The sequence below is a fragment of the Pleurotus ostreatus genome (genome assembly GCF_014466165.1).
Source record: "Pleurotus ostreatus strain PC9 chromosome Unknown scaffold_7, whole genome shotgun sequence".
Classification (NCBI taxonomy): domain Eukaryota; kingdom Fungi; phylum Basidiomycota; class Agaricomycetes; order Agaricales; family Pleurotaceae; genus Pleurotus; species Pleurotus ostreatus.
In genome coordinates, this window is record NW_023503162.1 from 904,098 (window position 1) to 928,085 (window position 23,988).

Genomic DNA, 23,988 nt, shown 5'->3' on the forward strand with positions numbered 1-23,988 from the left:
AGCTTATATAAAGCTATTTACTTTTGAATTACTGTATGGTATGCTACGGACTAACAAGCCTGCCCCTAAGCCGGAGTTAGTGCTTTTTGTTTTGTTCTGGTTGCATTATTGGGGTGTCAGAGCTGAATCCTTCATATTGGTGGAACCATAATGTTTTGATCATTTCGTTTTGACTGTTACACCAACTCTGACATCCTCTATTATGAAGCTGTGGAATTTTGAGAGGATGCAAGTATGTTGGACCCCTTTCTGAGTTTCCAAATCTCCAAATCTCCAAGTTCGATAAAAGTGTTCCTGAGCAAGCAGAACAGGTAAATACTGTATAGCATGTATCAGCCCTTAGGGTAGCTTAGTTGCCAGGGGCTGCATAGCAAAAGCTGTCACAGTGGTTTGGAATAATACCAGAGAGCACTCTGACCATTGTTGATAACAATGACTGATATCCCTTAGAGCAATTTAGGGGCATGAAGGGTAGATATGTATGTTAGCTGAAGTTTTCATGTTATATTTCCAGGCAAAGTGAGTGGTTAGCAGATTAGATGTATAGTAAAGATGAGGGATTATGAATAATAATATTTACCTATAAACTCTGTCCCAATGACTCCCAACTCCTTTTTTTCTATGAGATACACTTATCACTCAAAATACATCTAATTTAAGCAGAGCAGAGGATGGCCCATTGATTTTATTCCATGTTCTTTTATGTTACTCTTAACTATAAATGCAAGGAAAACTGCGTGATAAATGAAGTGAACACCACTCCTGATTTGATGGAAGCACTAGAACAGGGGAACAGGGAGGGTGGAAGGGATTGTCATCCACTAAAGGCAGTGCGGGACATCAACAAGATTTTAAGATGTATTCAATGAATGGGATTCATATATGTATTCCAAAGCCACAGTCACTGATTTGAGTTTTCTGCATTATATCTATCATGGAAGCCTGAGTCCCATGCGTGACGAAGTCACGGGCCTGAAACTTGTTAAATATGTATGGCTTACCGAATCGATTGGCTGTGTTCCTCGTAGTGAGTAATAATGCTACAGCAGCTGGGCATAGCAGGGTTTAAATACAGGATTGCAACACCTCCAATGTGATTGGGGAAGAAGTTTTCATACTACGGTGAAGAGTGCCGAAGAGGGTTCTTCGTCTTTCCTTATCGTAGACGTCACATTTATATTGAGTCATGAACACGAAGTCATTCATCGATGGAAGATCGAGTCAAGTGCACTTCCAATTGAGGCAAAAAGCCCAGGTCGAGGGGCTTCAGCATGCTGTTTTTGAAGCCGTTGCAAAGTTGCCGCCAATTCCATCTTCTCCCTCAATTCCGCTTCTCGTGTCTGCCTGAGCGTATCATTGACTTCATCTATCCTCCTTTTGTATTCCGCAGCCTGTCGTTCAATTTCTAGGCGAGATGTCACCTCGAGGTCTTGCATCCTCCTTTGGAACCTTTCTTTCTCCTCGGCGTAGGAAGCTGCAAGCCGGTACGATTCATTTTGAACACGCATCATATCTTGGTTCAGCTGCGCCGTCGCCTGCTCGAGCTCCTCTCGAGCCTGCTCGTCCTTCTGCCTCAGTGCTGGGGGAAGTACGTACTTAGTGCCAAAGATGGATTCGAAGTTGTAGGGAAGATACCTTCATTCATTTCATCTTGTAGCTGCCGCTGCTCTGCCTTGTATCTCATCGCCTGTTCGTGCAACTCGCGACCAAGCTCGGCACCAGCGGCAGTCTCTGTGATGTCCTTCTTCTCGTCCACTAGCTCCCTCTGAATTCGCAATGGCAGAGGAGCCTTGAACGCAATGCAACGGATTATCGTACAGGCAGAGTCGAATGTATTGTCATGTCGTTTCATCTGGGCACCCTTGCCTAGCACGGGCTTGAAGAAGATATCCCGGTTCTTCAACTCTTCCTCGCGGGCCTCACCAATGTCGACAGAGACCTCGCCCCACATGTTCGTGACAATGACCACATTTCGGAGTGTAGTGTCACCACATAGCTCTCTGAACATTCTGAAGTTCCGGGTTGACGTGCCGCCCATGCGGAAGTCTGAGATGCGGTGGATGTATATTACGCCCGAGAGCTTTACGCCGTGCTGGTACCTTTACGGTGCATCATCGACATAAACAGACTGAGGGAGAGAAATGACAACAAAGTGCTCACGTGCCGGAAAGAAATGCTGCAATCATGGTCAACACGTCGGTGTCAGTTCTTGTTGTATCGTCGAAGCCGGGGGTATCTATGAGTCTGACCGTTCGACCATCGAACGAAAAGGGTTGTGAAGCCTGAACAGTGTTGGTGCACGACATGAGCCCTGAACCTACACGGAGCGCGGATCCGCTAGCGGTGTTTATGAACTACCGCATCGCCAAGTTAACAAAACTGAGCTCATTGTGCAACATAAGTTATAATCACGGTCGTTTTTCCGCTGCCGGTGGCTCCCATCACGCTGTGCACAGTTAGTAGCGACATGCAAAGCAAGGAGGGAACACCCACGCAATGAGTACTTCGTCGCCGGAGCTGTTCGCATCTCGTTCAGAGGATGGCTTGGGGCTACGATAACTACCAGTGGGCGTTGATTTTAGCCTGGTATTGTGAGGTTCTTTCACCGGCTGGGACGAATACTATTACGCTTCAATAGTCAGTGGGTATTCATCAAATCAAATGACCTACGCTTGGCCCTTTTGCCCGTGGGCTCGAACTGAGGCGTTCCGTTAGCTCTGCGGTCGATAATGAACCAATAGGGAACTCGACCTCGTAGTTCGTGTATATAGGGAAGTAAGTCTGCTCCAAGACATAGTCAATTGTGTTGGAAGCATTTTTGGTTTGCCTGGGTCCACCAGCCCCAGCAGTGCAACGTTTGTTTTATGTACACTGCAGCCGCATGTGGGGCGTTGTCTCCATGTTGTATATTCACGCATGAGGAGAGTGCTACGGAACCTAACGGACAAATAGCAGGGCAGTTGTGGAGAAGGAGACTCACGTTGAACCATCGCGGCCCAGGGTCCTCCATGAATGGTTGTAGACAAAATGAGGGTTGTGAATGTGGGTACTGTGGATGGTCTGAAGACGTCCAGGGGATTGAGACTCGAGCTGAAGATATGAGAAGGCACAAACAAGCAGGAGGTCTGGAGCTGCGCAAGAAGAGAGCCGAAACACGTTCGAGGGGGAAATGCTGCTGCTGGCTGTTCATCTAGCTACTAGTGTTGGTCTTGGACACCATGCTGCAAGAATATGTTCTCTTTGAAGCCTTTGCCGATACACGCTGGATGGCTGTTACGAACACTCACAGTCAGCCTCGCTTGTTCCTTTCTTGCAGCTTCTCCAATTGGTACCTCAAGGACCATTCTCTCCACAGTTAAGTTACGCCCGCCAAGTTTTCGACACCCTTTCACCGCGCGTCCACTCAACTATGCTCCAAGTCTTGAGGCACGGTCGAACACCAAACTTTGGAACGTGATATATGACTGCGAGCCTCTAGGCAAGACGGGAAGAACGTCTTTGCTGCCGAAACGTGAGCACTATATAACGACGCGACATAGCATACCGATCCCCGAAGACTCAGACTGTTGCAACAACCGTTTGATGAGTGTGAGGTTCCTCGTCTGAACACGTCGAGCATAAATGACAGGCACCGAAGACTCTGTGAGTACGACCACTCGTCAGGCGCAATCTTGAGTGCGAAAGATCGGTCGGGCACATTCGCATCAGAGCAATCGTCTGCCCCCATGTCCTCCCGCCAGCTTCTCCATTGCGAGGACAACGAAACTTGAATAAGCACAGGTTTATGGAGATGGTGTGGGACAAGAACAGCCACCAGTGGGCGCTCAAGCGCTCAAGCGTTGGGCTGTGGCGAGTCACGGTCGCCAACAAGCCCGAGTAAGCTGCACAGTCTCTTTCTCTCGAACCATCACCATCTCGCTAGTCCCTCAGCATGTGGAACAACAACAACCAAAACCAAGGCAGTTATGGTACTCCTCCAGCGTACGTGTTAACACCCGTCTGCGTATCGTTCGGTTCATCTCACTGTATTGTAGTTTTCCCAGTCCGTAAGTCTGACGAGGGTTAATCGGGCCCACGTTCAGTGCTGATAGAAATGGTTTCTCCAGCGGAGGATTCCCCAATGCGCAAGGCGGTTACAATCCTGGCTACGCTCCCAATTACGCGCCCCCTGGGCCCGGAGGGTGAGTATAGGAGGCCATTCTATCTGACGACTCTGATCGCCGCAATTCAGCTACGCGCCCCCACCTGGACCTCCTCCAGTAGGGTGAGTTATTCGAATGGCTGCGCATATGCCTTGGGCTAAACGTATCCACCAGGTTCCCCGGTGGACCCCCACCATACCCCCCACCTCCAGGACCTCCTTCGGGGTATGTCTGATCTCCTTCAGAAAGTCTACATCGTATTTTAACTTCGCTCTAGCTATGGCCCACCACCAGGGCCTCCCCCTCCTCCCGGGCAACGGGGGTCAGTCGGCGTTCTTCACTTACCGGAGTCCCGATACTAAAGTTACAAATTCAGGTTTTCTCCCCCATCGGGCCCCCCGCCTGTTGCAAGGAGCAACTACCCTGGTCAGCAATGGCACCAGCAGAACTCTGGCAATGCAGGCGGCGGGTATCCTGGTCGATACGGTGGACCACCGTACGTTAACAGCAGGATTACATCAATGCCATTACTGATGTTTATTTATAGCCCACCGCCTCCTAGATCTTACCCTCCGCCTGGAGGACCGCCTCCCAGGCCGCCAACGGAAACGCAATACTACGGCCCGCAATTCGAGGATGCGCATCATCATCGTGGACAGCCTAATTTCCAGTACTCGCAATGTAACGGAAAGAAGAAGGCGTTATGCGTACGCTTCTCAACACGTATCCTTACCTGCTGTTCCTTCTCATGCACTCATAAACAGATTGGGATAAACTACTTCGGTCAAAGTGGCCAACTGGCGGGTTGCGTGAATGACGTTAAGAATATCAAGAGGTTCCTCTGCAGTATGTCCCTGCCTACGTCGTCCATGTTGCACAAGCGGAGCTTACTCGAAACTTTTCAGCCCAGTTTGGCTATCGCGAGGATGATATCGTGACGCTCACGGATGACGCGACTAACCCTAGACAAATGCCAACTCATGATAACATCGTAGGCGTCTTATATGTATTTCGAGGGCTCAATGTTGACTATCTGAGCAGATCAACGCTATGAGATGGCTAGTGCGCGACGCGAAACCCAATGACTCCCTCTTCTTCCACTGTGCGTTCTACAATCGTCGAGACGACTACTTACATGCGAGACTGAACTGCAGATTCCGGACATGGTGGCCAGACGAAAGATCTCGACGGTGACGAAGGCGATGGCTATGATGAAGGTAAAAGTTCCTACCCATTACCCTGTATTCGAAAAACTGAGACACTCTCCTTCTAGTTATATACCCTGTAAGTGCCCCTCATTTCAAGAGCGGAAATGATCGAGGACTTATGTTTCGCGAAGATGGACTACGAAGCGAATGGCCATATTGTTGATGATGTACGCTCCGTGTTTCTGTGCAGTTACTCGTACTCAATGGACGCACAGGAAATGCACGCTATCATGGTCAGGCCCCTTCCTCCTGGTTGTCGTTTGACAGCAATTTTCGATGTACGTACCCATGGCATTATTGGAGGTCTGCCTCATTTTCTGAAACTATCTCCTTACCACAGTCTTGCCACTCTGGATCTGCGCTCGGTACGTGTACCCATACCTTCCTCGCTCTCTCACACGTCTAACTAACTATACGTCTGTATCCAGATCTTCCTTACATCGTAAGCACCCCCTCTTAAGGCCCAACCTAAATCTCGCGCAGACCACTGATCTGCGGACACCGATTTAGTACTCTACGGAGGGTAAGCTCAAAGAGCCCAACCTCGCTGCGGAGGCCGGTCAGGGCCTTCTCTCCGCAGTGACTTCATACGCCAGGGGCGACATGGGCGGCGTGTTCTCGTCGGCAAAGAGCCTCTTCCAAACGGCCACGGGCAACTCGACGAAGGCAGACAAGATCTCCAAGGCCACAAGGACGAGCCCCGCGGATGTCGTAAGTGCCGTCCACACCTAATAAAGCTGAACAAGCAGAGTATTTGGGGCTCATGGATGTTGTGGTATAATGTAGATTTCGTGGAGTGGGTGCAAAGACTCACAGACGAGCGCGGATACCCAGGAAGCCGGGCAGGCTACGGGGGCTATGAGCTATGTTCGTCTTGGGTTTTTCTGGTTGATGATGATCGTCTGACTAACAGTAACCTATCACGATAGGCTTTCATCGCTGCTCTCAGTAAGCATAATGATTCGCGATGTCCGAGTTGTAGGTTATTGAACACTCACTTCCGTTTCCCCCGTAGGCCAGAACCCGCAGCAGAGCTATCAGCAGCTCCTAAATAACATCAGGTATGTACACAGTTCACTGTCTAGTTGGTCTCTGCTCATCACCCGCCTACCTCCACAGAGACATCCTTCGCGCCAAGTACAGTCAGAAGCCTCAGGTCAGTCTTACATTTATCCATGATAACCTCAGAGTCTCATCTATCTTCGCTCATAGCTCTCGAGCTCTCATCCCATGGTCTGTGCTTGCACTAATGGGTTCGATTCGACACTGACCTTCATTTCAGGAAACTAACCTGCTGTTCATATGTTAATGTCTTCATCTCGACGCGAATCGTCCGTTTTCTTGACAGACACTCGATTATTAGTATTTACATGTAAGTATGACTATGACAACGTCTCGCAAGTGGATTCTAGGTAGTACTAGAAGGCGTATCGTCCGTGTAGTGTAATATAAACAAAATGCAAGATGTAGGGGCCAGCGTCTGCTGCCGCTCAGTATTACAGTCCCAGATTGGGAGGATAATTCACTCTAGCTGGCACTCGATGCTGACGACGTGCCCCGTCAGGCTGTCGCTGAAGGGAATATCGGTGGGGGTGGGCTTTTGGTGCTTCTGGTGCTTCTGTAGATTGACGTGCTTGTGGCGGCCCAGGACCAACGCGGAGAGCTTGCGGCCGTATACCTTGGAGTGCGCGATGAGCGATGAATACCAACAAGATGATGGTGGGGAATATACTCACACACCCGGAGTCCAAGCCCACTGTCCACCGCTTGATGTCCAGGCCTCTTGACGCAGCGTGGCCGTATACCACTGTCGAGGGGTGACAAGGCAGGGCTTTCCGCTTCTTTGAGGTTGTATGGTCGTCGTCAAAGCTAAGACCGTGCTCGAACCCGTCACATCGAGACATATCCCGATTCCAGATATCCGACCACGGCCTGCCGTCTTTCCCCCTTTGAAGAGAAATGTCAGCTAACTACGCCGCAATGTAGACTAACTTTCGGTAACCGGTAACCAACCTTGTGACATCGTGGTTCTTCAGAACACCTCTCATGTTGAGTTTGACCCAGGGATCGGTGTTTTGCTCGATGTCAGAGAGGAGTGCCGACTCTTGCGCGCGGCGAAGCTTGGGCACGTCGGACCCATGCTTCGACTTGGCAGAGTCGAATAGCGTAGGGACGCGAGCTAGAGGCTGCCGGGGGTCCCTCGGCTTGTACCGCGGATCGGACGAAAGGAGCCCTGCGTGCACGACAAACGTGTGCGCATGCGGGATGTGCAGGACCAGCGGCAGGGCGAGCAGGTATCGGTATTCCGCATCGGACATCGCCCGCGCGATCTTGTAGTGCTCCGCGAAGATTTTCCAGTCCTTGGGGATCGTGCGCCACCACGGCGAGCGGTGGCGCTTCATCTGCTTGCTGGCCCAGACGTCGGGGTCTGCGCCTTCCGCAGCGGCTTCGTCCCAGCGGCGCTCCAACACAGTCAGCCATTTCCGGCCGTCGGGGAAGCGGTGCAGCCAGTCAAGCCAGCCGCGCCATTCAATGACCTTTTGGTCGTGGTTCCCCCGGATGCCGGTGATGTTGTGCGACGCCATGTAGGATAGGACGGCCAGTGAGCCTTCGTAGGGCCCTTTGGCTATGATGTCTCCGACATGGATGAGGACGTCAGAGCTTGGGTCGTAGTCGAGCACATCGAGAATTGAACTGCAGGGGGTTAGTGTTAGTATAGTCTCTCGCGCTGGATATGAGACACACCTCAGCGAACTGTTCATCCCATGTATGTCTCCTATTATCACTGTCCGTCGACTCGCCGCCGGGTCTGGCAATGTGTTAGCAATCAAATTGCAAATTTCATACAAATCGAGGAATACCCAGAGGAAAGTCTTGCACAGACAAGATCGAGAGTGATTTATACATGCTGAAATCTGGCCGTCCTGGATTCGAATATGTCAATGAAATCGCAATTCAATTCCAGGACTCCTCGTACGTTTGCCGCCGAACGTCAAAGGCGGCCATGTGAGATTGACGGAGGAAAATGTGAATCTGGTTTGCGTGATGAGAAATACAAGGGCGACCAGCGAGGTAGTAAAGGCGAGTGCCTTCAGGCGGTGGATGTCCATGAATGAGATGTTCAATTGGTGAACTCCAATGGAGCAGAAGCGGAAGTGTGACGGTGGCGCAGCACTATCTAATCTGATAAAAGTCCGAAGCTCAAACTCTCACTAGCCATTGATGTACTCCTATAGACCAAGGCTGAGCCAGTGTGTTCTAGGATGTAAGCGTACGCTGGGCAATTTCCCTGCACGAAATAGTACAAGATGACTTGCCTTCCTTTTCCTATTCAGTCAAAGGCCCTTCTACGCCGTCAACTTATGCCCGATTTGCAAGGAAAGGTGGCCCCGTGTCTCCCTGCCCTGGGCCCCTGCGATGGGAATCTCGGTGAGCTCTCCGGATATGTGGATATATATTTCAGTCGGGGAACAGAGAACACGATGGGCCAGTAGGGCGCTACCTGCACTTTCTAACTAACATTTATTGCAAGATAACTTTCTTCGTGCATCCAGGTTCTTCTAGTCAACGTAATTCAGTCGCGAATGTACGCCATTACCGCCCAACGAAGGGTGGAATGGAGTTTCCCTGGACTAACTGAAGCCACGCTGCGAACAATCAGTCTATATCTACTCCAGTCGCATAGGCGGTGCCGGCGACTAACTCCTTGGTGTAAGTACAACAATCAATTCTGTATTTTTCTCAGGTGATCCCAGTGTCTTCCATCTGGATATCTCAAATTTTGCCGGCCCGCCAGACCCACATTCAAATCGAACAGGAATGAAAGCCACATGCGACTATGAACCAACTTCTCCACGGATATCGTCAAAGCAAGTCTTCTCACAATCCGACATAGATGCCGGTGGAGGCTTTATAAAGATAGCTCTATCCTGCAATCCCCGCATCCCCAGGATATCATCTCCCTTCTCGCTCTACTGCAATCATGGCTGGAGGAATCGGTGCCACAGGGACTTCGTATGCGGCGACCAGGCGCAAAGAGTTAGCTGGAGCCTCAGGATGGGTAGGTAGACGTCCTCCATTTGATACTTGCCTTCAATGACCTTGATCGCAGGCGGGTTTGGTCCACAACCGTCGCGTTTTCGCAACGTCTGTCTTCGCTTCACTTGGCGGTTTGTAAGTGACTTGCTTCTACTGCACCGTCGCGCAGCGCTAATTCGCGAGTATATAGGTTGTACGGTATGTGTTCCTCTGCGAGCGTGCGCCGTATGAGTCAGAAGCTGAAATGGCTCCCATAGGGTACAATCAGGAAAGTATACCCTTATCTTAAATGACTTGATGCTCACTCTGTGAATTTTAACAGGGGGTCTTCTCTGGCGTCCTTGGGTAAGAAGTCTCAACGATGTTTAATAGAAACGAGACTCACTTCGCCTCCCTAGGATGGCATCTTTCGATGAGAGGATGGCTTCTGCAGTAGACCAATCCGGAACCAAGGGCTGGCTTGTCGCTATTCTTGAGTTGGGCGCATGGTTCGGCGTCCTCGTGACGGGTAAAGTGTTCTCCCAACTCCGCCCTCTTGGTATCTTACTACAGTGCTAGGTTACTTGGCTGACAAATTGTCGCGAAAATACACCATCCTCCTCGGTGCGCCCCAATCACACACACTGTGATGGTGATGCTAAATTTATGACCGGCTGCGGACGTCTGAAGCCGTCATTATCTTCTGTATCGGCGTCATTGTCCAGACTGCCGCTGCTGCACCAGATTCTATTTATGGGGGTGCGGAATCGATTAACTGGCTATGTCTGGCTCGTTCTGAGCTTCTGATGGGTGGGATTAGGGCGCTTTGTCACGGGTCTGGGTGTCGGATCGCTGAGCATGGCCGTGCCCTTGTACAACGCCGAGCTGTCGCCGCCTGAGGTCAGAGGCAGTCTGGTGGCCCTCCAACAGTTGGCGATCACATTTGGGATCATGGTTTCATTCTGGATTGACTTTGGGACTAACTACATCAAGAGTGGAGGTGTGCAGAGCGAAGCGGCGTGGAGGATTCCTCTCGCACTTCAGTTGGTCCCTGCTATTACTCTCGGCGTAGGTATCTTGTTTATGCCATTTTCTCCTCGGTATGTCTATAAGTCTATCAACTGATATTTTATTGATCCGTTGGATCAGGTGGTTGGTGAACAAGGGACGCGACGACGAAGCTCTGAAGGTGCTCAGTGCAGCTCGCAGGATGCCGCCCGACTCTGACTTGGTACAAATCGAGTTCCTGTATGTTCCCGCGTATCTTCAATTGATTTCGAGTCACTGATAATTGCAAACAGCGAAATCAAAGCGCAGTACTTGTTTGAGAAAGAGACGTCGGAAATAAACTTCCCTCAGTATCAAGATGGATCGTACATGTCGTCGTTCAAGCTCGGATTACACGAGTATCTTAGCTTGATCACCACGCGCAGTCTGTATCTGTTCCTATCATACACTTGTAAACGCCTTATCCCCAATGATGTCTATAGCACTCCTCTACCGAGTCGCGGTAGGATCTTTGTGCGTCATCTAGACTCCAAGGTTCTGCGGAGATGAATGTTGATGCGACGGTTCTCTTCTTCAGGACGATGTTCTTCCAACAATGGACCGGCGTCAACGCCATCCTCTACTACGCGCCTACGATATTCCAGTCGTTGTCGCTTACCGGAACCGCGATTTCCTTGCTAGCTACAGGGGTCGTCGGAATCGCGTACGTCCTATCGTATCATCTACCTTCGCAATTGTCGCCGTTCTAATCCTTTCGCGCAGCATGTTCCTGGCCACCATCCCCGCCGTGATATGGGTAGATCAGGTCGGCAGAAAGCCTGTCCTGATTTCTGGTGCTTTTCTTATGGCAGCGTAAGTCATCCGTTAGTCGCTGTCCTGACAGCCTCTCACGCTCTGCTGGTGTAGATGCCACTTTATCGTCGCAGTGCTTACTGGCTTGTTCCACGAATCTTGGGCGAAGTGGGTACATTCCAATGGCTGTATGTAAGATAGCTGAACCAATTGTTTTTTTCTAGTCACCAAGGTACTTTCTAGCGACTTGTTGGACTTCGACATCGTTTGACGTTTCCGTAGCTGCTAGCGCTGGATGGGCCGCTTGCGCTCTTGTCTGGGTCTTTGCAATGGGTTCGTGCACCTTCTACATTCTTACGGCAATAATTGACATGAGAAATAGGCTTCGGATATAGCTGGGGTATACACACCTGCTCGTACAGAGATTGATGACCGCCTAAACATTTTGTAGGCCCTTGTGCGTGGATCCTCGTTGCCGAGATTTGGCCTATGAGTGTCCGTGGCAAAGGAATGTCGATCGCTTCCTCGTCTAACTGGGTAAGCGTCCTTTCTGTCGCATATTCTAGAGACTCATATCTTGCGTCTAGATGAATAACTTCATTGGTGAGAATTAGTTCACTGAATATCGTTTGGACGTTATTCATCTCCTGTCCCATCCGTGTTTCTAGTCGGCCAGGTACGCTGCAACAGTTGTGGCGTGGGTCGTACGCTTACTGATGACCTTCTAGGTGACGCCAACAATGCTGGATAAACTGGGCTTCGGGACCTTCGTTTTCTTCGGTGTAAGCTTCGCATCCATGGTGCGCTACTGCTGTAGTTGCTGACAATGCACAAAGGCATTCTCCCTCTTGGGAGGACTATTCATCCTTTTCTTCGTAAGTACCGTCATATCATGTATTACCTGGCGGAACATAGTAACCGATAAATGCAGGTTCCCGAGACGAAGGGACTGACCCTCGAAGAGATGGACGATGTATTTGGGGACTCGGAGGGGCTGGGCGTTGCAGACCTGGAACGCCAACACGCTATCCATAGGAAAATTGGGTTGCTGTCGATGAGCGAGAAGCCCTCAGAAGTGAGAGAGTCAATGACGAAGGTGTCTGAGGAGTAAATTCTATTCGTGATGGCGCAAAGGTTGGAATTCGAATGTTTATATGTACTCTTGTGTAGCTTCCTTACTTTCATCGTAACCGTATCATTTGTGTAATAATTCCCAGCCTTCCATGAGTTTGTCTTCCATGGACGATGGTTTTTATGGACCCGTTTAGCGTTGTGAGTGGAGTGGAGAACCGGGATGAAATCGTTCTGCGACGGAGCCGGACCGATGGAATATCCTGGTCACGTGAGATGCATGATGAGAACGCGCCGAGACGCGCCGCCACAGCGCGTCTGCAACACCGACTACATCCTGTCCGCCCATCTACAAGTATATGCCCGCAGGATCATGGGCTCGAACTACCTGGAGGCTCTGAACACCGTTCAGGAGAAAGGTTAAATGCTTCCGTGCCTTTGCAACTCACGCTAACTGGTAGGGTCGTTTCAGCCGTTCAGCATCCCCCACAAGTTCCTCTACAGATTCTTGCTGGGCCAGGAAGTGGGAAAACGAGGGTATGTGATGGTTTACTACGTGCTCTTGTACTTACCTGTGCGTAGGTTCTCACCTCCCGCATCGCCCATCTCATTCTTCACCACCATATCCCACCAACCGCAATATGCGCTGTAACATTCACTAACAAAGCTTCCAACGAAATGAGAGAGCGGCTCACGAAGCTAATTGGAACTGAACGAACTCGCGCGCTGAAACTAGGAACATTCCACGCGATATGCGCTCTATTTCTGCGTAAACACGCATTGGTTGTGGGATTATCCAACAACTTCAGTGTATGCGACGCGGATGAAAGGTGCGCGGGCAGTCGGATACTGAAATGCCACCTGCATTAGCTGATGTTGAAACCAGTAAGAAGCTGATCTCACGTCTCCTCAAGCCCTATCAGACGTTCTTGGAAGCTAGGGATATCACTCTCAAGGAAGCCACCGTGTTCTCCATGATATCCAAGCACAAGTACAAGGGCAACACCTCTACGGATGTCATCGCCGAACTCCGCATTACGAAGAGCAAGAGCGACAAGGAAAATACCGGCGTGCAGCACAAGTCCCGGCACATAACAGACGAAATAAACTCGGTGGTAGCTGAAGTGTATCGGGAGTACGAGCGCGCTCTTCGCAAGTCCAACTCGCTCGACTTTGATGACCTTCTGCTATTCGGGCTTCAGTTATTCACGGATCACAAGGAATCAGCGGGATGGTGCAGGCATGTCCTAGTAGATGAATTGTGAGAGCGCACGCTGCTTCTCGATGTTTGGCGGTTCCTTGATCTCAGGCTTACAGTCAAGACACTAACTCCATTCAATACGAACTAATGAAAACACTCGCGGTATCCGCCGACCAGTGCCTAACCGTGGTGGGGGATCCCGATCAGTCGAGTAATTGACGTGAACGTGTCAACGGTCGAGGATACTAATCCTGCTCTACAGTCTACGGGTGGCGGTCAGCAGATGTCACTAATCTTGCTAAGATGAAGAAAGGTATATGCTGCTGGCGGTACATGCCATGCACGTTGCTGACAGAGAGGCAGACTTTCCCTCAACGGAGAGCATACTACTCGAGGAGAACTACCGCTCAACAGCCTCGATCCTGAAAGCGAGTCTTGCTATTGTTTCTCAAGGTGAAATGCACGCGTGCCAACATGCGTAATTATTAACTTCATTAAACCGTAGACAAGGCGCGATTGCCCAAGTCCCTGCATACCTCCCATCCATCGGGCAGCATTCCCAGCCTCGTGTCGTTTGCGACCGACCAAGACGAGGCCGCGTTCATAGCCCACGAAATCAAGAGAACGGCGGCCAACATGGGAGGCATACTGAAATGGAAGGACTTTGCCGTCTTGCGTACGTCAAAGGGGCAAGTGGGCCGGGCGTATTTCATCTCGCTAACATCCTGCAGTTAGGTTTAACGCGCTTTCGCGTGTCATTGAGAGTGCATTGCAGAAATCGGGCATTCCCTGTCGAATTTTGGGAGGTCACAAGTTCTTTGAGCGAATGGAGGTGCGCGAACTGCATGGCCCGCGGCTGGGATGTGCTCATCAGGGGACTAGATCAAGGATTTACTCGCTTACCTGCAACTTGTCGACAACCCTCAATTCACCCCCGCGTTCAGTCGAGTAATCAACGTGCCAGCGAGGGGCATAGGGGCAAAGGTCTGATTGGCACCAATCCGTTGGACTTCATTTTACTGATAGTGAGAGTAGACTATCACAGAGCTGGAGCTTCGCGCGCAGAAGACGAACAAGACGCCGTTGGAATTGGTGGAACTAATCCATGGAGGCAGAGTCCCCGACATTAAGCCTCCGATAAAACGGAAGATACCTTCCTTCGTCAAAACTATCCAGACGCTGCGTGATCTAGCCATAGACGTAAGGTCATCATCACTTTTCCACATCTCACGTTGACTTTGCGAAGGGTTCATCGCCGGTGGATCTAATTCGCCGACTAGTTGACTTGATTGGCTACGAGCAGCACCTCAAGCAGGCGCAACCGCAGGACTGGGAGAGTCGATGGGAAAATGTGCAAGAGCTCATCACCTTCGCTAGCGAGGTGGAAGGTGATATTATTGAGATGGATGATAGTGAAGAGACTCGAAGGTGTTTGGGACCCCTCAGGATATACATTTGACACTGACCAATGCCCTCTAGCACGACGCCTCTTCGTATGTTTCTACAGGCTTCCATGCTTTCATCGGAAGGTGATCAATCGAATGGCGAGGACAGCAATGATGTCAGTGGGTCTCATTCTCCAAATATACATCCTAACGCGAGTCTTTGCAGAAAGTGACTATTTCAACTTGTCATGCCGCGAAGGGACTAGAATGGCCTGTCGTAATTGTACCTTCAGGTAACTCGTTCACAAAGACGGACATTAATTCAGTAGCTAATGGTAGACATAGTCGAACATGGGACCTTCCCGTTCTACCGGTGTGACGATGTTGAGGAAGAGAGGCGGTTGCTTTACGTCGCATGCACCCGCGCCCAGTGTCTCCTTTATCTCTCCCACTGTGGAAAGCGCATGGTCGCAGGAGAGACCAAGTCGGTCGAGCTCTCTGGCTTCGTCTCAAGCGTGCACCACCAAGACAGGGTAGGTACCACGACGCACTCTTTGCGGCCCTAAAATGACCGCCTTTAATATTAATATAGACAATCTTCAGCGATCGGGCCCCAGAGCTTCTTCCAGCCGATCGCGCCGTTATATCTAGGGTTCTTAGTCGGCCAGAACCTAAGCACGTTGAAGTAGCGAAGCACGTCGCCGAGTTGTGCGTCCCAGCGTCCCTAATATGTTTTACTTCGTTGATCATTGGCGTTCAGCAACCGAACGGCACGCCATAGGCCCGAGCCACTTTCCAATCCGCAATCGAGTGCCTATAATTGGCATCCCAGCCTCGGGGCACAATCAGGTCAGTACATTTAACTGTGCGAAGGGTGCATATCGGTTGAAGGTTCGTAGCCCCTTCCTTGGATATAATAACGTCAAGCAGGGTTATGTTAGACAATGTCGGAGCTGGACGCCGTATGGCACCATGTCCTGAAGTCCCTGTTGTAAGCGCAAAGGCTGGCACTCGGTTGCTGCCGACAAAAGTTCACGAGCCCAGATTCATACACACGACACCAACGGCTACTTACAATCTTCAGACGAGGCCGGACCCAACAGCAGCTGCGCAGAGTTCGGGGCCTGTAATAGGCTCCTCGTCAGAAGGAACAAGTGTGGGTGTTAAACGGAGATTGGGGATGGGTCGATCGCACGTAGGGTACGCGAACAAAAAGTTTAGACCTCCCACTTAATGATGAAACCATACGTCGGTAATGTAACATTAGAACATACACATGTAGAGCCAACTAATCCTAATCCAAATTTGCGGTCCATTTAGAGTGAGGTCAAAGAATTCAAAACCTAGGAAGAACGTTAGCTTGAGGTGAGACTCGAGGCGTTGTCATGTAAATTTTTGAAAGGTCAGAGTCAAGGTAAAGTTTCCACATTGCTGTGATGCGTTGGTAGTCTAACATGCTGTTTGACTTGGGTAGAACCCCATCATGCGAGACAAGAGGATGTTTTGGTCTACTCACCTTTTGGTTGGACGGATGGAAGGAACGTCAAGAAAAGTCGTCTGGTCACCACGATGTGTTTGACTTGGTGGACGTTGGCGGGCGGGTCAAACAAGGCACACCAGCTTCTGGTGGAATGCCACCTCGATGACATTTGCCTCATGGTTTCAACGAGGCCAGCCTTGTGCCCAATTTTCCTTGAATCAGTTATCACCAAGAATCTCTAGGCCGCATTCTTGCTTTTGACAACGCCTGGCCATCGATGCACCTTAAACATGTCATGACGAAATCGAATTCTGCTGGCTCCGGACCCGACTTGCACTGAACAAGCTGTCGATTCGCTGGTCAACGGACTTGCTGAATGGCCCGCATACGCTGTCCCTCCCAGACTCCATGATATCCCCGCAGATTGATCCCGCGAGATCCGCAGGAATCTGAACCATGGATTTGTCCTTGATCTGACACTCCTCGTGCTCAACGCAAGGCATGTACCCGACCGTAGGCGATAAAATCCCTGATCAAAGAGCCTTGTTTCCTTTCTCTACTGGCTATCTTTTGACATCACAATAGCGTTTGTTTTCTCCGTGTCTCTCGTCTCCCTTCCTCTGCCCCTCTGCCCTGTCGCCTCTTCGCCACCCCACCCGCGTTCTCGCAGCCGTCTGTATAACCGCAACAGCACAGCTCATGTACAACACTCCTGGTTCTGCCCACAATCAGGTCCATCTCAGTATCAGCAAACAAGGGGACGGCAAACCTCACAATAATTCACCCATTACGCCCGCCGTTACGGGCCTCTTCTTTCCCTCGCCGATAGATGGCAATGTGCAAGACAATGGCAGGCAGAATCCAATCCTCCGGGATATCGAGGCCGAATTCTCTATCGATGAACGGTCGCAGTCGCATGATACAGTGGACCCCATCACACCCACCGATTACCAGGCATTGGACGAGCTCTGGGGTACCCTCCGGATGCAGAAAGAGTTGAAGATGGCGAAGGAACCACCCAAGGTCAAATCGTTCGAGGGGCTGAGTCTTGGAGTCCCTTCGGAGATGCAGCCTACGTCAAGCAGACAACCCTCCGAAAGGCACTCCAGTTCGAAGAATACATCAAACACGAAGCCGATGTGAGAATTTTGCTTTCACGCTCTCCATGCCCTGGATCTGGAAACTCAATTGGGTCTTTGATTTCTCATGCTAGTGTCAGCTTTCGCGAATCGTCCGGTGGTCGAAGTGTGATGGCGTTCTTCAATTTACCGGGGCTCACAAAACAGGATGTGCACGTCAGCTACCAGCGGAATCGCTTGGTAGTGAGTTGGACGGAGGTAGAGGCGTTGGAGCGCGAAGAGCAGGGGGTTGTCGTCCGGGAACGCAGAGAGAGACAATGCAACAGAACGATCGCCCTACCAGAAGGAACAAAGGTGGGCCTACACTTGTAGTTGTTTGCACGATGTTGACACCCTCTGCGTTTAGTTTGAGGAAATACGTGCAGCGATGGACGATTCCCAACTCGTGCTCAGATACCCTAATATTCGCTCGAGAGCCGGGGAGTCCAGATCGAGGCAGCGCAGCCGGGGGACTTCATAAACGTTGACATCCTTGCGGATTCGTCACGGAATCAAATTAGCCCTCTGCAGCAGCGCATTGAGTCATTTACTGTATATCGGCCACGATGGCCTCTACTTACCCACATCAACATCCACATATCCATGCTGTTCAACGCTGTCCTCCATAGTATACGAGATACATATGAACATAGTATTTATTCGCCTGGATAGTTGTAGTACTAGTTTGATCGCTTTCATTCCCAATTATTGCATAACGCGAGTATTTTGACATTTCGAGATTCAACTCCCTAAACAACCGACGTTCGTAGACCTAGTTGTAAGGTCGTTGAATTCAACTGATGCCCCCCAGCGCTGAGCGCTTCTATGGGCGCTTGAGTGGGCGCTGTAATGATATCTCTTCAGAAGCTTCTCTTCCACATTCCATCTCGTTCTCAACTTCTTTACTTTATGCTCATATCCTATTAGTGATGGCAAGTACCGCATCTTCCGCACGACCTTCCCAGTGGACTGCTGGTCCCGCAGTTCAAGCTTCTTTTCCCGGACCACATCGTGGCTTTGTCCCACCAGCCAGGAATCAACATCAGCGCTCAGCAACGAGTCCATTGTCAAACGAGTATAATCCAAATCAGCCATCAATACCACAAGCAGCAAGTCCTACACCCACGGGCAATAGCACAGGGGGAAACGGAATGGTGGCTTCCGTAGGAGACCACCCGCGCCCGGCCCTCTCGACCACAAATTCTGGACATAGTCGAGTGTCCTCGTTCTTCTCATTTCGCAAGAACAGCGCGTCGGATATAAGACCCAACGTAACCAGGTCTCTCAGCGGGAAGGATCAATTAAATGGACAAAATGTTAATGAATTTGGTCGTAGTGTTCCTCCTGGAGCTGGAGCACCCGTTGCTGGCCAAGGGCATGCGCCAGCATCACCGCCCGCAGGCCAGAACCCTCAACAACAACATACGCGTACCCGAACCCTGTCCAACACACCGTCATTGAATGGCGCGCAGGCACAGACACAACCGGCGCCTTTGCATCCCGAGATTCGTTCAATCGTCCAACTCACGATCGCCCATGCTCACAAAATCTATTTCTCTGGGCCTCTGGTACGACGGATCGAGAGACAACCCGACGGTCATCGACCCTCCAAGGACGAGGGATGGACGAATGTCTGGGCGCAGCTCGGAGGAACAACGCTGAGTATATGGGACATGAAACAGATCGAGGAGGCCAATAAGCATGGCAAAGAGGTTCCGCCAGCGTACGTTAACATAACCGATGCTGTAAGTATCATGTATAATCGCTGTACGCTCCATGTCTTTGACAAGTCTTCAGTTTGTGCAAGTACTAGGATCAGTCGCGGTTCCTACCGCCCCGGGTGCACCCCCAGGCCAGCCATATACAAACGTCATTGCCATTAATACTGCTGGGTCCAACTTACTGTTCTTCTCATGTCCCTCGACTGCTTCGCTGATCTCCTGGGCGTCCGCCCTACGCCTCTCGGCTTGGGAGAAATCAAGACTGGAAGAGATATACACTGCACACTTGCTGCGCATCAGCATCAATGGTATGCACCATTTCTTTTATTGTTTCGGGATTCCTGACCTCGTCCGTATATAGCGCGGGACACACCATCGACGTTGGTTCGTGGCAAGATGGAGGGCTGGGTGCGCGTTCGCGTAGCTGGCCAAACTGACTGGAAACTTCTCTGGATGGTCATCTCTTCCGCTGATGCACTGCCAATCTCACCGGGCGCAACCGCCACTAACTTCCCGGCTCCGAAGAAGAAGAGGATGTCGAACTTATTTTCACGACATGAAAATACCTCACAAAACTCTCAGACCAATGAAGCCGTTCCTGCACGAGCGGCGATTAATTTCTACGCTGGAGCTAAAACAAAGGAGAGGAAGAAAGCAATCCTGACGTTTAGCGATGTTACACAGGCCTTTGCTGTGTACCCTGAACGACCGGAGTTGATTAGCAGGAGTACGTTGATCAAGATGGAGGGCACGTTTGGAGATGACGAAGCCGCTCAGGCTATGAAACTGCGGGAAGGATGGATACTGATGATGCCTGAGCTGGAGGGCGGGTTGAGCCAGTCAAGCGAGATGCTGAAGTGGATCACCGCCCTGCATGACGCTTTCGAACTCTACGGACGGCCGCAAGCATGGACCTGGGATCCTCGCGATCCTGCCTCTCTGATGTTTGCTTATCCGGTTGGACCTCACAAAGATGTAAGGCACTCTTCTCAGCTCGCTGTTCGAGAAAGATAGTCGTTAACTGCTTTTCGTACTCCAGCTCCTGTTCCTCGACCGCGAGGCGGCCGAAGTTATGGACCCTCGCGAGGACCGCACTTCTGCAATCCGCTCGAAACTCCTCGAAACTCTTACCGATCGCATGCGGGCAATCGAACCTGGTCAACAGCCTACGGCTCAGCGCCCTCTACAACCTCCTGGACAAGCCGGACAACCACCGACTTCGACCGCTCCCCTTTCGCTCCCTCCGATACCGAATACGTCGGGAGCACCGCAGCAGAATCAGCAACCAGCGCAGCAACAGAGTACGACATTCTCAAGTGGATTTCAACTACCTCCTCTCAATTTCGACGCTGGACAGGCCGCCCAAGATAAACCACAGGAAGCGTCATATTTGACTCCAATCAAGGAGCAGAGCATTTCTAGCGACAACTACAGTGGAAGTGCCCAAGCCCCACTCCTACGGGTGCTTCGGGGCTACAGGAACAGTCATCCTTCATCCTCAACGACCCTTCGCGCAGAACTGTTAGTCCTACGCCGCATGCCGAGGAGACGTCAGGATCTGGTCCTGCGGTGCCGGGAAAGGGAGCGTTTAGTCCGAGCGTTGTTGGTTCTGGGGCTTCTTTTGCTCCGGCATCCCGGTTCAACTCAGACAAACCTACGGCATTGAACTCGCCTGCTCGAACTTCGATGGATAGCGCTGTGCGCGGTACAAGCCCTGCCAATGTACGGCTTCCAGGCTCTCCGGTAGAAGAACGGAAATCTGTGTTCTCTATGTCAAACGCTAGTGTCGATACTACCAATGTCGCTTCTCAGCAAACCAGAACCAACCAGTCCACTGCATCTTTGTCTAACAGCACGAAAGGAACAGCTTCACAGGAGCCTCCTGGATCGCCAAAGTCAATAAGCATGACCGTCCTCACTTCCCCACACTCACCTCTTCCTTCGCCCGTAATGAGACAGTCTACTGCTGCTCCGGGAGCTTATGGGAGGGATGCAGACGCTTCTTCTATCTTAACTTCTCCCCACTCCTTGATGACTTCTCCTCATTCTCCGATCGAGCCTACCCGGTCCTTTGGAGAATTCAATCGACTTGAAGGTCCTCAGCTCACGCCCCCTTCTTCACCGCCCAGGCAAAGTACAATGACCTCGAACGGGCCGTCTCCCTCTAACTCTGCTTCGTCATACAAGGCTCAACAACGGCGGCCTACCAGTGATGATTCGAATCTCCTAGCTGGGGAAGCTGGCGCCCTGTACTACATGCAGCATGTTGACGGTAACCAGCCGAGAAAACTTCCCATACCTTCGGGCGTGAATGGCGATGATGACTCTGATTCCGAATCAACAGAAGAAGACAACGGGTCTGTGAATGCCACGAAGTACTCTACACAGACACAGCGCACGCCTCCAAAGCGGCAAGGTACACCTATGGCATTCGACAGGTTTACATCAACTCCTGTAGACGTGCCACAACAACAGCGAGAATCACCGTCAGGATCGAGTGCCCGAAATAGCAGCCCAGACGACCGGCGCAGTCCGAAATCCAGGCCTACTTTTGGACGTAAGCCATCGGGCGCACGTGCCCCTGCTAAAAACCGCTTGCAAAACAACCACAATGGGGATTCCTCGTTGCCTTCTCACTCCGAACACGACGCTTCCAACAACGAGGCGAGCTATCAAGAAGCAGGCAAGAACATGAACGACACGCGCGTATCCCAAGGACAGGCTGCTCCACTCGCCCCACAAATGTCGAACTCGACATCAGAGGACATGGATGGAGACGCGTTAGCCGCGTTGAGCTATCTCACCGTGAACGATGAGGACGTCCCTCCTCCTATGCCACCTACACAAACTGTAGAGCCCTTGCGCACTAAATCGCCGCGTTCACATTCTTCCCCGTCACCCCCTCCCGCGTCAAACGAAGGCAGTGCACCTTTCAAATCATCGTTCGCACCATCCAAACAAGCTGCGGAGAGGAAGGCAAAAGCTCAAGCCCAGCAAGCTGCTCACCAAGCTGCGGTCCATAAGCCCGGTAGATCGAACGGCAAGCGGAAGTCGAGGGTGCCTGAAAGGGCTGTGTGGAATGAAAGTAGTGACGAGGAGGAGGAAGAAGACGAGGAGGAAGATGATGATGCGGACTCTGATGCTGTGCCGTCGCCACCCCTTGACCGGCGCTCAAGACAATCCTCCCCCAATGCAGGACCTCGTATGAACAAGCCAAACACCGGGCCAGATGTCCAAGCGCAGCCTCAGCCTACATATCCCAATCTCAGACCACCTCGTACGTTGCCTCAGATCCCTGGAGGCCGATCTGGTGTGTCCTATTCGTTCTAATTACTGCCTCTCCTGATCACGTTCCTTAGATTCTGAAGATTACAACGCACCTCCACCGCGTCGTGTTCCCGCTGACCAAGGCCCGTACTATGATGACGGCCAGCAATATCGCCCACAGTCCAATTACCCACAACTTGGAGCTGCTCGTCAGTCAGTATGGAGCCAAGTTCTTGACCCAGGTCGCAACCTTGGCGAGCAGAACACCAACAAACAGGATACCTTCATTCAACTAGAGCCGCCCTCGCAGACCATGACAAAGGCGTTCACACCTCAAGGTCTTCTTTCCGCTGGTATGCAGGATAAACAGGACCGATCAGCGAAACGTCAAGAAGAGCTTGCTCGTGAAAGTGGGGCCTCTCTAATCAACGTACCCAACAAACCTCCCCCTCCCCAGACTGGTCTACTCGGTGCCATTACCGCTCATGAGCGCGAACGTAAGCGAGAGGGCGGTGTAGGCGCTGCCCTGACCGAGCGCGAACGTGAAAAGCGAGTAGCGGAAGAGAGGCAGCGTAGATTCGACGAACAACAACGCCAGCAGATTGATCAAATGCAGCAAGGAGGAGCAATGTACGGCGGCCAGTTTGGATATAATCCCATGATGAACCCAATGATGATGGGTATGAATCCTATGATGGGCATGTCTCCCATGATGACCGGCGGCGCGATGCCCCCGATGATGACTGGACAAATGCCTGGACAGATGCCATACGGTAACATGATGGGTGGCTATAACCCTCAGCACATGTTCGCTGCTCAACAGGCAGCCCAAGCGTACCAGCAGGCGATGATGGCCTTCTCCGTTGCTGGCTCACAAGTTGGGGGAGAGGGTGGTGTTCCTGGCGCGGTCAATCCTATGATGACAGGCGGTGGCATGGGTGGTGGAATGGGCAACTTCGATCCTAGAATGTCTATGATGAGTATGATGGGACCTATGGGCATGGGTATGGGAGCGAATGGTATGGCAGCCAATCCAATGCAGATGCAAATGACAGGCGGTGGCATGTCGACATTCGATCCTCGATTCCCTCCTTCCATGAGCAACACACCTCCCAACGACATGGGTCTTGCGCCTCCTGGTGCTGTCGGCGGTCAAAACCACTCTTCCGGCACGAGCTCACCAGCCAGGAACGGCTCACCTCTTGCCCGCCCACCATCACAAGGAGAAGCAATGCGGTCATCTTCACGCCCCCCGACTCCTAAGCAGTAATCATGCTTCCAACATAACGTTGGCCAAGATTCGCTCGTTTCCTTCAGGTTTCTTTTGGTATTATACCTCCTAGATTCTTTCACATTTACTTTTCGAATCTTGATAGTACTACGTTTCAACTCTTTGTTAGTTTTACATCATGATATCCCGGACTCTATGTTATACAATGCATCTTCGTTACCAAAAGTATTCCTCTCTTTTTTAGGACTTCTGTTTCAGTGCGTAGTAATGACAACACGTGCACCGATCATTATTTCTTCAATGCAACAACTTTGAATGGACCGAGTCATCTATCATCTTGTCCTCAT

At 51.2% G+C, this 23,988-nt stretch overlaps 7 protein-coding genes across 7 annotated transcripts; 5 read left to right on the plus strand and 2 right to left on the minus strand.

The window, feature by feature from the left end:
- Nucleotides 1-1,202: 1,202 nt before the first annotated feature.
- PC9H_009489 (uncharacterized protein) lies at nt 1,203-3,010 on the minus strand (the record flags this gene model as incomplete). The annotated part of the gene is made up of 7 exons (XM_036778991.1): nt 1,203-1,579; nt 1,636-2,099; nt 2,161-2,354; nt 2,413-2,446; nt 2,494-2,621; nt 2,671-2,781; nt 2,981-3,010. 7 exons carry the CDS (start codon nt 3,008-3,010, stop codon nt 1,203-1,205), a joined length of 1,338 nt encoding a protein of 445 aa, XP_036628380.1.
- A 921-nt stretch (nt 3,011-3,931) lies between these two features.
- On the plus strand, nt 3,932-6,659 carry MCA1_6 (Ca(2+)-dependent cysteine protease; the record flags this gene model as incomplete). The annotated part of the gene is made up of 24 exons (XM_036778992.1): nt 3,932-3,981; nt 4,035-4,046; nt 4,107-4,181; nt 4,232-4,264; nt 4,317-4,367; nt 4,420-4,464; nt 4,519-4,638; nt 4,690-4,849; nt 4,907-4,988; nt 5,048-5,133; nt 5,184-5,244; nt 5,297-5,359; nt 5,416-5,426; nt 5,482-5,517; nt 5,566-5,628; nt 5,691-5,715; nt 5,779-5,792; nt 5,861-6,061; nt 6,137-6,217; nt 6,280-6,298; nt 6,366-6,411; nt 6,470-6,506; nt 6,563-6,583; nt 6,633-6,659. The coding sequence occupies 24 exons, from the start codon at nt 3,932-3,934 to the stop codon at nt 6,657-6,659; spliced, it is 1,419 nt and encodes a 472-aa protein (XP_036628381.1).
- Nucleotides 6,660-6,872: 213 nt separating this feature from the next.
- Nucleotides 6,873-8,460, minus strand: PC9H_009491 (uncharacterized protein; the record flags this gene model as incomplete). The annotated part of the gene is made up of 6 exons (XM_036778993.1): nt 6,873-7,028; nt 7,087-7,297; nt 7,364-8,044; nt 8,096-8,159; nt 8,212-8,274; nt 8,328-8,460. The coding sequence occupies 6 exons, from the start codon at nt 8,458-8,460 to the stop codon at nt 6,873-6,875; spliced, it is 1,308 nt and encodes a 435-aa protein (XP_036628382.1).
- Nucleotides 8,461-9,332: 872 nt separating this feature from the next.
- Nucleotides 9,333-12,278, plus strand: PC9H_009492 (uncharacterized protein; the record flags this gene model as incomplete). Its single annotated transcript, XM_036778994.1, has 20 exons — nt 9,333-9,410; nt 9,462-9,523; nt 9,579-9,606; nt 9,711-9,733; nt 9,787-9,896; nt 9,947-9,991; nt 10,058-10,126; nt 10,188-10,467; nt 10,517-10,615; nt 10,669-10,799; nt 10,858-10,888; nt 10,953-11,078; nt 11,138-11,227; nt 11,282-11,335; nt 11,392-11,399; nt 11,450-11,500; nt 11,619-11,719; nt 11,896-11,949; nt 12,004-12,042; nt 12,099-12,278. The coding sequence occupies 20 exons, from the start codon at nt 9,333-9,335 to the stop codon at nt 12,276-12,278; spliced, it is 1,659 nt and encodes a 552-aa protein (XP_036628383.1).
- A 333-nt stretch (nt 12,279-12,611) lies between these two features.
- PC9H_009493 (uncharacterized protein) lies at nt 12,612-16,058 on the plus strand (the record flags this gene model as incomplete). The annotated part of the gene is made up of 18 exons (XM_036778995.1): nt 12,612-12,657; nt 12,711-12,775; nt 12,821-13,068; nt 13,125-13,499; nt 13,556-13,650; nt 13,702-13,752; nt 13,803-13,892; nt 13,945-14,115; nt 14,171-14,271; nt 14,322-14,423; nt 14,475-14,639; nt 14,686-14,867; nt 14,919-15,000; nt 15,051-15,117; nt 15,170-15,357; nt 15,417-15,532; nt 15,585-15,673; nt 15,724-16,058. The coding sequence occupies 18 exons, from the start codon at nt 12,612-12,614 to the stop codon at nt 16,056-16,058; spliced, it is 2,568 nt and encodes an 855-aa protein (XP_036628384.1).
- A 945-nt stretch (nt 16,059-17,003) lies between these two features.
- On the plus strand, nt 17,004-17,903 carry PC9H_009494 (uncharacterized protein; the record flags this gene model as incomplete). Its single annotated transcript, XM_036778996.1, has 3 exons — nt 17,004-17,443; nt 17,518-17,737; nt 17,790-17,903. The coding sequence occupies 3 exons, from the start codon at nt 17,004-17,006 to the stop codon at nt 17,901-17,903; spliced, it is 774 nt and encodes a 257-aa protein (XP_036628385.1).
- Nucleotides 17,904-18,351: 448 nt separating this feature from the next.
- Nucleotides 18,352-23,680, plus strand: PC9H_009495 (uncharacterized protein; the record flags this gene model as incomplete). The annotated part of the gene is given in 6 exon segments (XM_036778997.1): nt 18,352-19,167; nt 19,220-19,451; nt 19,505-20,118; nt 20,183-20,605; nt 20,623-22,453; nt 22,503-23,680. 6 exon segments carry the CDS (start codon nt 18,352-18,354, stop codon nt 23,678-23,680), a joined length of 5,094 nt encoding a protein of 1,697 aa, XP_036628386.1.
- Between the last annotated feature and the right edge of the window lie 308 nt (nt 23,681-23,988).